At 42.7% G+C, this 14,209-nt stretch overlaps 1 protein-coding gene across 1 annotated transcript in view; it reads right to left on the minus strand.

Moving 5' to 3' along the window:
* Window positions 1-14,209, minus strand: part of LOC126101245 (odorant receptor Or2-like) — a 249,127-nt gene that overhangs the window by 61,194 nt on the left and 173,724 nt on the right. The window contains exon 6 of the mRNA XM_049911932.1: window positions 10,350-10,630. Within this exon, the coding sequence (XP_049767889.1) occupies window positions 10,350-10,630 (281 nt within the window). The remainder of the gene's footprint in view (window positions 1-10,349; window positions 10,631-14,209) is intronic.

Genomic DNA, 14,209 nt, shown 5'->3' on the forward strand with positions numbered 1-14,209 from the left:
CTCTCAGTGGGCCCTCCTATTTGGCGGGAGACATCGTTGTTCTAGGCACCTTTACTCGCTCACAGTGCGCTCACCTGAAAAGAGCGTCTTGATGCGATCTACGGTCGTAGTAGAGACACTACCCAACACATCTGTGCAGAGCTTCATCGGCTTTTGACTATCGTGTCCATTTCGCAACCGATCGGAACTTTCTTTCTGCACAACCCTCGTATTATATTGGGAGACATAATATTTCATGGACGTACTGACCTCCAGATCAGTACTATTACAGTTCAGCGTTATTGTTACACTCTACAGTTTCGCTATGTGCGTCTTTTCAGTGGTGGATTTTGCTCCGACCTTATTTTTGTGGGTGACAACGAACGAGAGCATCGACCAGCGCAGGTGGAAGAGCTCTTGCAACGAGAAGATATTCGGCGAGTGGACTGGCCTGCCCGTTCCCCCGACTTAAATCCCCTTGGCAGCCGTGCTGGAGGAGGAATGGAATGTCCTGTCACAATAACTCCTGACCAAACTTGTGATCAGCATAGCAGGGCGTTGCAGAGCATACACTGCCGTCCGTGCTGATCACGCACCCTATTAAGAATCATGTACCGTCTTTTTTACTGTCCAGACAACCATAATAAATCGTGGTGACAGTGTGATTACGGTCTTTGAATAAAAGTGTCATTTCTGTTCGTCGTATTTATTTAATTTACCTTCCGTTCCCAATTTTAGCGATTCTTGGTAAAAGGAAAATCTTAAAAATTTTTTGTGGTAAAATCAAAAACATTGTAGAGGTTGCTTGTAACTGCTAATCTTCTTTTATTGTGGAATCAAGATGTAAATAGTTTCGCCATAATGAATCCCATCTTCAGGTTAAATTTGGCTGGGTTATGTTAAGCTGTCAAACCAATACGATCTCCCAACATTCTATAACGCACAGACCCAGGTATCATCAAATCTAATAGATGTACTAAGATCTATCAATAATCTTATGTAACTACCGGTCATCACTGAGGGACATTGTAGTCTGGGTCTGTGTTGAACTCCAGACAGTACCTACAAAAAAAAAAAAAAAAAAAAAAAAATACTAACTCGACTGCGAAATGGAAATGATAGGAAGAGAGGATGATTGGGCTTAACGTCCCATCGACAACGAGGTCATTAGAGACGGAGCACAAGCTCGGATTAGTGAAGGAACTGGAAGGAAACAGGCCGTGCCCTTTAAAAGGAACCATCGCGACACTTGCCTGGAGCGATTTAGGGAAATCATGGAAACCTAAATCTGGATAGCCGGACGCGGATCTGAACTGTCGTCCTCCCGAATGCGAGTCCCGTTTGCTAACCAGTGCGCTGACACAGGTAATGGGTCGTACTTACCACACGACTGCTGGCAGATGACGGTAGAGGCCATCAAGCTAGAAAACTTACATGTTACCAGTTCTTTCTACGCACTGTGCATGTATCATCGAATTACGTTGTTTGGCAGTCACACATAATGCGAAAGTTATTTCCGTACTTAAGTTTTGCACCCTTTTGTAGTTACTACGGGATTGTACAGCGATCAAGACTATTAAAATTACTAGTACATAAAAATAAACAACCTTGGTTTTGAAAATAAACTGAACCAATCGGAAACGAATAACGTGCCAGGTGCTATCGGACACCCAACCTGGTTTTCAGAGAGTATTCTGTGGAGTTGGTCACTTTATTAGTTTGGATTTATAGTGAATCACTCACACAGCGAAAGGTCACTAGCGAATAGGAAAGAAAAGAGGTTACTTCCGCATATAAGAAGAGAAGAAAACCAATGTCCGAAACTGTAGACCAACAACCTTAGCGTCTGTCAGCTGCAGGACACTGGAGCATACTCTAAGAACGAATTTAGTAAGCTGACTGAAGAACTAAATGATTCTGTCCATAAACCACCGTTGATTTAAAAAGCAAAGTTCATGCGAAACTCAGCTAGCTCTTTTAAACTACGATATACGACGAGTTTGGGTGCAGGCTAACAGGAAGATACTCGAAAACCGTCTGACGCTGTACCGTGCTGTAGCCCATTAGCAAAGGATTCGGAATAGCATCTTCGATTTTTCTTTTCCTATATGGTGAGTGATAATCAGAGGCAAAGGTAATTTTAAGATTGCCTCGGGAAGGAATGATAGGACCGACCTTATTCTCCTTGAAGAAATAAATTATCTGTAGGATAGTATGGACCGAAGAAGCTGTTGTGCACGGGAAAGTGTTGTCACTATGCGAACTGTAGAGGAGTTCAGAATGACTTCCACATAATTTATATTTTGTGTAATCAATAATCATTTTGCTAAAACATGACTAAATGTAAGTCAGTACGGGTCAGTTGAAGAAACATTCCTATAGTGTTCGAGGCAGTCATGTAAATTAATGTCTAAGAATACCATCAGCTACGGGGAAAGCGAATGATCGACTAATCTTTGAGTGAAAGTACCGGAAAAACGTAGCACATCTAAGTGTCGGATAAAAATAGTACACTCTTTTTGTTTCCAGTTCGCTCAAGATTTATTCCTCCAACAGTGCATATGAAGAACATGAAATGGTAACATTTACAGATCAATAGCACAAGTGGCTCTGAGGTACCAGCCAATGCCGAAACACCAGTATGAATATGAGCTCATAAGGTACAGGTTTTGAAGTGAATAAATCTACGTACACACTTTACTTCAGTTATGGCCTACACCATATGGTATCCTTTATTTATTGAACAAGCATATTTTAGCTCATATATGCAGTTGTCGAGGGACGCCCAAGGCAAGATATTAACAGGTATTTAAACCATTTTTAATTACTCACTACCGATGGGACGTTACAACGTGACCACTTGTACTCTCACAGGGCTCAGTTAGAAGCGTCATAGTGATTTGTTGCTTTCTTAGCCTGTGTAACATACGTCGAATTGCCGCGCGGGGTAGCCGCTCAGTCTAGGGCGCCTTGTCACGGTCCGTGCGGCTCCCCCCGTCGGAAGTTCGAGTTTGGTCCTATAAGACCTTACCACAAATTAAATAAAAATTTATCTCGAATTGATATTGTTGTTTTAGTGACAGAAAACAATGCTCTGATGACGAGAAAAGGTGTGTTTGGAGTTGTATCATAATAATAGTGATTTAATGTTCATCTTCATGAGTAAAAGGGAGAATCTCTGTTATTTTTATATTCATGAATAAATGGGAGAATTTCTGTAATTTTTTGTCCCTTGCTTCATTCTTCTCTTGTTAGGGGATTTTATGATCTTCTCCTTGCTGGTATATGTACGGACATTCCGTCCACGTAAGTCTTATTGAGTACTAAGTGATGATGAGCGAAATTCATTGCATTGTGTTTCTTCATTTTAATGTCAACATTTTATATTTATTACATAGAACCTGTTTGTTTTATACTAATGAAGTCCGACTTGACAGTGCGAACAGAAACTGGCTCACTTATGACTGTAAATTTCACGGTCATAGAGTTTTTAACCAAGTCAGTTAACTCGAAAGATAGTACTTCGTGTCCTTATTATTTAGTTACAGAGTGAGAGAAAGATATATCATGTTCAAATATTTGTTATGAAAAACTTAAGTATAAACTTAAGTATTGTTTTCGTCCTCAGTGAAGTGTCGGAAATTCTGTGTGATCCGAAACCACGATTCGCTAATCAATCAGTCCGATTCTGTATGTAATTTAATCTGAAAGAATTTTCGTATTTACTTCTCGACTCAGATCGCATGTAACGGGCATTACAAGTTGGAAATTAGAGTTAGCTGCCTTCACCTACCAGAGACAGTACTATCCTCTAATGCATGTATCACAGCTCTAACGTTACTATTGTCCATGTCAATATGTCATGCGTCAAGTCCTAACAAATCCTAAAAACCAATACTGCACCTGTGTTGCAATGTGTGCATGAATGTAAAATAACTAACAGAAAACATCAAAACCTGCCGCCGCTAAGCGCAATAAATTGGTGACTGCACCGAGAAAATCATCTACATCTGCGTCTACATCCATACTCCGCAAGCCACCTGCCAGTGTGTGGCGAAGGGTATCTTGAGTACCTCTATCGGTTCTGCCTGCTGTTTCAGTCTCATATTGTTGTGTGGAAAGAAAGATTGTCGGTATGCCTCTGTTTGGGCTCAAATGTCTCTGATTTTGCCTTCATGGTCTCTTCGCGAGATATACGCAGGAAGGAGCAATATACTCAGTGACTCCTCGGTCAAAGTATGTTTTCGAAACTTCAACAAAAGCCCGTACCGAGCTACTAAGCGTCTCTCTTGCAGAGTCTTCCACTGGAGTTTATCTATCATCTCCGTAACGCTTTCGCGATTACTAAATGATCCTGTAACGAAGCGCGCTGCTCTCCGCTGGATCTTCTCTATCTCTTCTATCAACCCTGTCTGGTACGGATCACACACCGGTTGGCAGTATCCAAGTAGTGGGCGAACAAGTCTTTGTTTTCGGACTGCATTTCCTTCGGATTCTTCCAAAGAATCTCAGTCTGACACGTGCTTTACCGACTATTAATTTTATATTATCATTCCATTTTAAATCACTTCTAATGTTTACTCCCAGATAATTCATGGAATTAACAGCTTCCAGTTGCTGACCTGCTATATTGTAGCTAAATGATAAAGGATCTTTCTTTCTATGTATTCTCAGCACATTACACTAGTCTACATTGAGATTCAATTGCCATTCCCTGCACCATGCGTCAATTCGTTGCAGATCCTCCTGCATTTCAGTACAATTTTCCATTGTTACAACCTCTCGATATACCACAGCATCATCTGCAAAAAGCCTCAGTGAACTTCCGATGCCATCCACAAGGTCATTTATATATATTGTGAATAGCAACGGTCCTACGACACTCCCCTGCGGCACACCTGAAATCACTCTTACTTCGGAAGACTTCTCTCCATTGAGAATGACATGCTGCCTTCTGTTAGCTAGGAACTATTCAATCCAATCACACAATTGGTCTGATAGTCCATATGCTCTTACTTTGTTCATTAAACGACTGTGGGGAACTGTATCGAACGCCTTGCGGACGTCAAGAAACACGGCATCTACCTGGGAAACCGTGTCTATGGCCCTCTGAGTCTCGTGGACGAATAACGCGAACTGGGTTTCACACGATCGTCTTTTTAGAAACCATGCTGATTCCTACAGAGTAGATTTGTAGACTCCAGGAAAATCATTATACTCGAACATATTACGTGTTCCAAAATTCTACAACTGATCGACGTTAGAGATATAGGTCAATAGTTATGCACATCTGTTCGACGTCCATTCTTGAAAACGGGGATGCCCTGTGCCCTGTGCAAGAAGGGGGGAAAATTCCTTCGCGTACTCTGTGTAAAATCGAACTGGTATCCCATCAGGTCCAGCGGCGTTTCCTCTTTTGAGCGATTTTAATTGTTTTTCTATCCCTCTGTCATCTATTTCCATATCTACCATTTTGTCATCTGTGTGACAATCTAGAGAAGGAGCTACAGTGCAGTCTTCCTCTGTGAAACAGCTATGGAAAAAGACATTTAGTATTTCGGCCTTTAGTCTGTCATCCTCAGTTTCAGTACCATTTTGGTCACAGAATGTCTGGACGTTTTCTTTTGATCCACCTACCACTTTGACATAATACCAAAATTTCTTAGGATTTTCTGCCAAATAAGTACACAGAACTTTACTTTAGAATTCATTGAACGCCTCTCGCATAGCCCTCCTCACACTACATTTCGCTTCGCGTGATTTTTGTTTGTCTGCAAGACTTTGGTTATCTTTACGTTTGCTGTGAAGTTCCCTTTGCTTCCGCAGCAGTTTTCTAACTCTGTTGTTGTACCACGGTGGCTCTTTTCCATCTCTTACGATCTTGCTTGGTACATACTCATCTAATGCATATTGTACGATGGTTTTGAACTTTGTCCACTGATCCTCAACACTATCTGTAGTTGAGACAAAACTTTCGTGTCGAGCCGTCAAGTACTCTGAAATCTGCTTTTTGTCACTTTTGCTAAACAGAAAAATCTTCCTACCTTTTTTAATATTTCTATTTACGGCTGAAATCACCGATGCTGTAACCGCTTTATGATCGCTGATTCCCTGTTCTACGTTAACCGTTTCAAATAGTTCGGGTCTGTTTGTCACCAGCAGGTGTAATATGTTATCGCCACGAGTCGGTTCTCTGGTCCGCAGCGGATCCTGCCTCATAACCTAGCAGCTTGAGTTAAAAACTGGAAGCGTTTGGCCGTGGACCGTTTCAAGGAATTACTTTCAAGTGACGCCGCACTAGTATGTCGAAGCGCGTCTTAGGCGCTCTGATGAACCTAACGTAATAGACAAAATCGGTTGTCACCAACGTCATTTCACTTGCGGCTCAAGGTACCCGCTCGGCTCGTATGCAGATGTGCACCTTCACATACGAGCCGAGCGGGTCTCGAACTGGTAGGCGGGGTTCATCTGCTGTCAGTTTTTGCTTTTCCAGCGAGCACAAAGGGGCGGCCTGTCTTAGTGGAGACGCCACTGTAGTGTGCTCTAAGTATCTATACGATCGCAAGGAGTGCGGTTTACCAAATGCTCACCGACTGGCGTACTGGCCATTCGGGAGCATGCTTCTCGTAACGCACTTTAAGGGACGTTGAAATTAAGCCGACTGATGTGCTTGGTGTAAACGGTAACTGTTTAGAACGTGTAGCAGTGGTGTAGGGGAAATCAAGACGAATACTTTTATACAGGCACCTGTGGTCTATCAAGACAGGAAACAACCTCAAAGTGACCCACAAAACACATCTAAGCTACAGCGCATGCACGGTGCGCATGATTTTCAATATCGTCTCGCCCTCTTATATCACCGCCATAGCCGCTATTAACTCTTTGAAGTTCTTTTCTTTTTCTCACTAAAACTGTGCCTCAATATAAAATGCACCTTGTTCTTGCGCTAACAAATTGTGAAACTGACATTTTTGTGTAGCTATTTTACCTCATAATTTCGTGGAATTTAAAAGCGAAAAATACGAATAAACCGTTTCGTTTCTTTGGCTGTTTTACTACGAAACTGCTATTCTTGTAGGAGTTAAGCTTATATCGAACTGTAAAAATAATTAGTTTCTGCATAGCATTTAGGAAATTTATTTATCTTTCATCACCGACACGGAGAAGTTTGAATGACTAGTGTTAAAGAAACTAAAAATTTCAAAAATGTAACTGACTTAAAGCGATTCCGTTAAGAGGGCGAGAGGATATTCAAAATCTCTCTCGATGCGCAAACACAGTGCCTTAGGAGGCTTTCAGGACGATTTAGGTTGTCTCCTGGCTTGATGGACCACAAGTGTCCTGTGTCAAATTATTCGTCTCGACTTCCCGTATACGACCGTGTTATGCTGTGAGCAGGTAACGTTTACACCCTGCATAAAGCTATCCTTATTGCTGTGTTCGTATCGTCATAGCAACGCCTTTAATATACGGATTGTCCGTATATAGACTTATCTCTGCTGGTTCCGCAATACTGAACTATGGGTTGTAACGCTTCGACTCATATTGCAAGTAATGTCAATGACAGATTGCGGATCGAAACACGATAATGAAATAACACACATAGTTTGATCTCCTTACACGTCAGACATCAGTAAGAGCGAGTCATTGTCATTATATTGAAAAAACTGACCAGGTACGAATACGTCTCGGTTGCTGATGGTTCCGTAAAATTTACTTATGTATGTAGAAGGTTTCCGAGAGTCTAGAATTTGCACGGTTTTTGCTTCTTATCGAAATTGATACTGGTAACATCTCGGTCACAGGGCTGCCAAGGCTTTCGAGAATATTTTTATTTCAAGTTCAAAGTCGGTTCCAAATGATAAAACAAAATTTTATCCTGTCATATAGCTACAAATTAACAATTTTCTGAGTTTTTGCTTTACTTGTGCTTTAAAACCTTTCTTCTTGCTAAAATTCATGATTCTAGATAAACGGGAATTATCCTATACATTTTGATGAGTGAGTATGCGAGAATCAAAATTTGTGATATAAATGACCACATCTTTTGACTCCACTGACTTAAAAGGTAACGTTAATTATACCGCCAAGGGACCATAGACTTCAGTACGAGATACAAATTTCAACTTAATACGTCTACCCGTTCCTGATGAAAATGGCTCTTAACAGAGGGGCGGACATACAGACTTATGACAAATGACAAAACATTTTTTCGTGTTATACAATTACAAATTTACAATTTTCGTTTTTTTCCCTTTGGTTTTAATATTAGCCCTAGCTTCTTGCCAAATTTCGTGATTCTAGTCCAACGGGAAGTAGGATTTGATGAGGGAGTCTGCGAGTGTCAAAATATGTGGCATAAATGGCCGTATCTTTTAATTGCACTGACTTAGAAGCTCCACTGTTTTCGTCGCCAAGAGACTGTAGACTTTACCATGTGACATAAATTTCAGCCCGATACGTCAGCCCGTTGCTGAGAAAAAGGGGTTTGAACAGTCGACAAGAGCGTATTAATATAATGGTTCCGTTTTTTACCGACTGAGGTACTGAACCCTACGTACTATAATTTCCTCATTACACTCTCCATTTACTCTTAAGTAAAATAAATGCCTTGCAGGGAATTGCGTAACATTTCATTCCTATTTGCATCAATCCGTAAGAAAATGTAGGCAGGTTTGTAACGCCGGAAATGCATATCCTCCTATTTCCATCTATTGTACTATAATTTGTTTTCCTTATTTTTGTTACCTGAATATATGACATTTCTGTGTCTTTCCATATTGTAATTGTTTTACTATTTGTATATAAATATATTTATGCATTTATGTCGATGTATAATTGGTTTGTTTCGTAAATATTATTTGTATTTTTACGCTGGGTCTTGCCTAGGGAAAACTGCTATCGAACGATTTCTTCGATAGGTCGTGTGAAGAATCAAAGTGTGTAAGATCTTTGGTAGTGTTAACTCTGTCGCGTGGAGCGCGGGCAGAGGGGGAGTCTGGCTGGAGTAGCGAGTGGAGCAGGTGTGTTGTGTGATGCTCCCGCGAGTTGCCACGCTTTCGGGGTTTGGCAGCATGTAATTGCGCTCGACTTGCGATGATAGTTTCTGACATGGTGTCGCGGACGGGAAGCATTATCTGGCGCACATCAAGAGCCCGTTTCGTCTGGTGACCGTGTCGAGAAGAAGGCGCGCCAACATCCAGCTTCTGCAACAGCAACGGCCGACAATGAGTGACTGTCGCCACCTCCTCGTTCGACGGCTTCAAACCTTCAATCAACCAACAAGGAAGACTGGAAGCACGTAAAGTTTTAGAACTGTATGGCAGACCTCAGCTTTTCAAACTTTTAAAATTGTTGCATCACAAAATTACAGCAACTTAGCATGAACCTTTGTTGCTCATTGTCCCAATTGCATTACGAAGCAGGGTCCCTTCCTTTTCTGAAATGAACCCGAGTGTCGTTGAAATTCAGACGCCAGCATTAAAGTACAATATAATTCAATTTCACTGCTTTAATTTTAAAGTTTAGTTAAAGTATTCATAGCTGGCTACAAATTTAGATTACACAAGCACGAATTAAGAGTGCGAGTTTTGTTAATGTATTTTAGCTTACCTGTGACTGCAGCTCAGCTTGGTACGTACTAAATTTTACTATTGTTAATTGTTCAGAATCATTTAATTCAAGTTCAAAGTTAAATCTCTTGTTTCTAAATTGCGTAGATTCAAGTAGCATTTGAAATGATTGTTGAGGTAGTCCAAGACTAACCGTATTTTACTGAATTTCGATGTGCTTCAGAAAGAAAGCTCACTATTAACTTCAGTCACTAAATTAACTTTCGATTTTCCGGTTTTATTAATTCTTTCGCTAAATTAAGTCCGAGTGTAGCGAAATTTATTACTTCTGACAAACTTTCAGTTTTCACACTACACTTGTCAACCTTCAGTTGCCACGCTTCTAGTGCTAATTATATGTGTAATAATCTTTCTTTTTCAGTTACTATAGTAATTGTCCTTAGGACTGGCGACCGTAATTTCCCCCAAATCTCAAATATCTAATTACCGCTAGTTGATTGTTAACGTAACGGCCGCACATTTACTTTCTTTATTAACTTTACCCCTATTTCAAAATTAATTTCCACCAGTTTCATTAGCATTTTTCCTTTCATTTAGATGTAACCCTTTCCTCCCTCTTTACCGACAAATTAACCTCGGTGACGATTGCTTTTCCCAAATTTCCATTAGGTACACGCAGTTTAATTTTTCATTGTCATTAAGGTCGATAAGTGAGGGGGAGGTAATGCCAAAAGTGGCACTGCGCCGGTTACACCGTTCGCCTTCTGCGCCTCCTCTGTCTGTCACTGTCGCCCACACCTGATGATCTCCTGGTGCCGCTGGATGCAGAGGCACAGCTCCCTGTGGGCGCCGTCGCCAGCTTCGGCCGTCTGAGCCACGCAGCCACGCCCGCGACTCTTCTCGCTGCTGCAGGCCGCTTCGTCGAGACGCAAGCTGCTCAACCGTAAGCTCAGCAAGTCCAGCTGCAACGCCGTCAACTCCATGATCCCCATGAAGAGGCAGTCGAAGCCGAGGGTGATGTTGGCTATGGTGAAACTCGAGACGCACTGCAGTGCGTATGATAGCTCGTACAATGGCACCTAAAAGAGAAACAGTGGAAAGTCAGGAATACACATTTCTTGTCGTACTACAATAATTGCTATGAAAATATCGTTATTTGTTTAGGAACTCTATGATATTGCTGCATCATGGGAAAAGGCAGATCAATAGAATTCGTGTGGTGCGTGAGTCTGGAACTGGGATCTAATTTTGCAGTCGAAATTAGGAGCGTCCTTTAGTCGCGGTGTATAGCCCTCACGGATGTCGTCTTACTGTGGTGTCACCGCCAGACACCACACTTGCTAGGTGGTAGCTTTAAATCGGCCGCGGTCCATTAGTACATGTCGGACCCGCGTGTCGCCACTGTCAGTAATTGCAGACCGAGCGCCACCACACGGCAGGTCTAGAGAGACGTACTAGGACTCGCCCCAGTTGTACGACGACTTTGCTAGCGACTACACTGACGAAGCCTTTCTCTCATTTGCCGAGAGACAGTTAGAATAGCCTTGAGCTAAGTCCATGGCTACGACCTAGCAAGGCGCCATTAACCATTTCTAGAGAGAGTCTCACTTGTATCATCAATAATGCTGTATACAAATGATGGATTACAGTTAAGTATTCCAGCAGCTACGTACTTTTCTTTATAGCATTCATTACGTATCCTGTTTCAGACCTAACGCTAGCCGGCGTGTGTAAACGCGTGCCTTTCGGTTACCCGTCACTGTGGACTGGCTGTCTTGTCAGTCCACTACACTTACAACTCTCAGTTGTGTTAGCCAGAATCACGTTTCAACTTCCCGGCTCTTTTTATTTACTTTTCCTCTTTTCTTTTTCCTTCTTTCTTTCGTACTCTCAGTCTTGATTTTGTGCTATAATTATCACCCAAGAAATCGTACCGTTATTTTTAACTACGCCGGTTACCATCGCTCATTCTTTGTCTTTATAATTTAAAATTTAAGATGTCTGGTCGAATCGTATTTTTCGTCAGTTCTGCGTCAACGTGTAGAACAGCTGTCAACGATTTTTTAAAAGTAAAATGTAGCTATGTTTCTTTCACGGCACCCACCACATAACAATACATGTCATCAGCGACCTGAAAAGATTGTCTAAATCACCGAAATCCAGCCTTTCCGGAGTCTACCATGAAAGATTTTAGTGGGTTATCGAATGATGGAAGGGGCCGCTGCTGTTGCTTGTAAAAAACACATTTCGCATATATGTTTCCCAATTTTCCTGATTTTCCATTTAATGAAACTTCTGTTCGTTTGTAAGCATTTTGAAGATTTGTGCTCTATTTATGCTTTATGTTTAAAATTTAACGTCGAAGTAACTGAATGGTATAGGCGCAGTTTAAACCTACAGTTCGCATTTTGGCGGCCTGCAGCCGCAGAACTATTTTTCCTTTTGTTGTGCGACTGACCTTGAAACGTTTCCGCCATGAGAAATAACAGCTTTTTTGGAATATTTGCCACTATAAGAGCGTCTTCCGATACCTGAACACATGACTGATATGTCACTCTTTGGTTACCAGAACTTGTGTTAGAAATATGGAGGTGTAATAATAAGTTACATGGTTGGCTTGCAACGAACATTATCAGTCTGTTTATGTTCAAGTTGTAACGCCAGAAATGCATATCCTCCTATTTCCATCTATTTTACTATAAATTTTTTCCTTATTTTGTTACCTGAAGATATGACATTTCTGTGTCTTTATATGTTGTAATTGTTTTACTATAATAAAATTATAAACAGCCGACCAGTTGCAATGGATAAATAATTCTTTACCTAGGTTTCGACAAATATAAATTCGTCTTCTTCAGAAGCTGGCAATTTTACATGAGTAAGGACTAATGTACCATCGCCGTTTTTACAAATGTCGGCATCGATCCATTTGTCAAAACTGAAACCGGTTGTGAGCTCTGCAAGATCCATGTACTAATTTATATTCACACTCCTGGAAATGGAAAAAAGAACACATTGACACCGGTGTGTCAGACCCACCATACTTGCTCCGGACACTTCGAGAGGGCTGTACAAGCAATGATCACACGCACGGCACAGCGGACACACCAGGAACCGCGGTGTTGGCCGTCGAATGGCGCTAGCTGCGCAGCATTTGTGCACCGCTGCAGTCAGTGTCAGCCAGTTTGCCGTGGCATACGGAGCTCCATCGCAGTCTTTAACACTGGTAGCATGCCGCGACAGCGTGGACGTGAACCGTATGTGCAGTTGACGGACTTGGAGCGAGGGCGTATAGTGGGCATGCGGGAGGCCGGGTGGACGTACCGCCGAATTGCTCAACACGTGGGGCGTGAGGTCTCCACAGTACATCGATGTTGTCGCCAGTGGTCAGCGGAAGGTGCACGTGCCCGTCGACCTGGGACCGGACCGCAGCGACGCACGGATGCACGCCAAGTCCGTAGGATCCTACGCAGTGTCGTAGGGGACCGCACCGCCACTTCCCAGCAAATTAGGGACACTGTTGCTCCTGGGGTATCGGCGAGGACCATTCGCAACCGTCTCCATGAAGCTGGGCTACGGTCCCGCACACCGTTAGGCCGTCTTCCGCTCACGCCCCAACATCGTGCAGCCCGCCTCCAGTGGTGTCGCGACAGGCGTGAATGGAGGGACGAATGGAGACGTGTCGTCTTCAGCGATGAGAGTCGCTTCTGCCTTGGTGCCAATGATGGTCGTATGCGTGTTTGGCGCCGTGCAGGTGAGCGCCACAATCAGGACTGCATACGACCGAGGCACACAGGGCCAACACCCGGCATCATGGTTTGGGGAGCGATCTCCTACACTGGCCGTACACCACTGGTGATCGTCGAGGGGACACTGAATAGTGCACGGTACATCCAAACCGTCATCGAACCCATCGTTCTACCATTCCTAGACCGGCAAGGGAACTTGCTGTTCCAACAGGACAATGCACGTCCGCATGTATCCCGTGCCACCCAACGTGCTCTAGAAGGTGTAAGTCAACTACCCTGGCCAGCAAGATCTCCGGATCTGTCCCCCATTGAGCATGTTTGGGACTGGATGAAGCGTCGTCTCACGCGGTCTGCACGTCCAGCACGAACGCTGGTCCAACTGAGGCGCCAGGTGGAAATGGCATGGCAAGCCGTTCCACAGGACTACATCCAGCATCTCTACGATCGTCTCCATGGGAGAATAGCAGCCTGCATTGCTGCGAAAGGTGGATATACACTGTACTAGTGCCGACATTGTGCATGCTCTGTTGCCTGTGTCTATGTGCCTGTGGTTCTGTCAGTGTGATCATGTGATGTATCTGACCCCAGGAATGTGTCAATAAAGTTTCCCCTTCCTGGGACAATGAATTCACGGTGTTCTTATTTCAGTTTCCAGGAGTGTATATTTACGTGACAAACCCTAATTCTAGGGCTATATTTCAATTTTGAGAAATGGATCTATTTGTAAAAACGGCGATGGTACATTAGTCCTTACTAATTGCCACCTTCTGAAGAAGACGAATTTATATTTGTCGAAACCTAGGTAAAGAATTCTTTATCCATTGCAACTGGTCGGCTGTTAATAATTTTATTACGTGGAACCGTTGCTATTGTGCAGCTATGTTTGAAATACTATATATATATATATAT

This window comes from Schistocerca cancellata, chromosome 9, assembly GCF_023864275.1.
Source record: "Schistocerca cancellata isolate TAMUIC-IGC-003103 chromosome 9, iqSchCanc2.1, whole genome shotgun sequence".
In the NCBI taxonomy this organism is placed as follows: domain Eukaryota; kingdom Metazoa; phylum Arthropoda; class Insecta; order Orthoptera; family Acrididae; genus Schistocerca; species Schistocerca cancellata.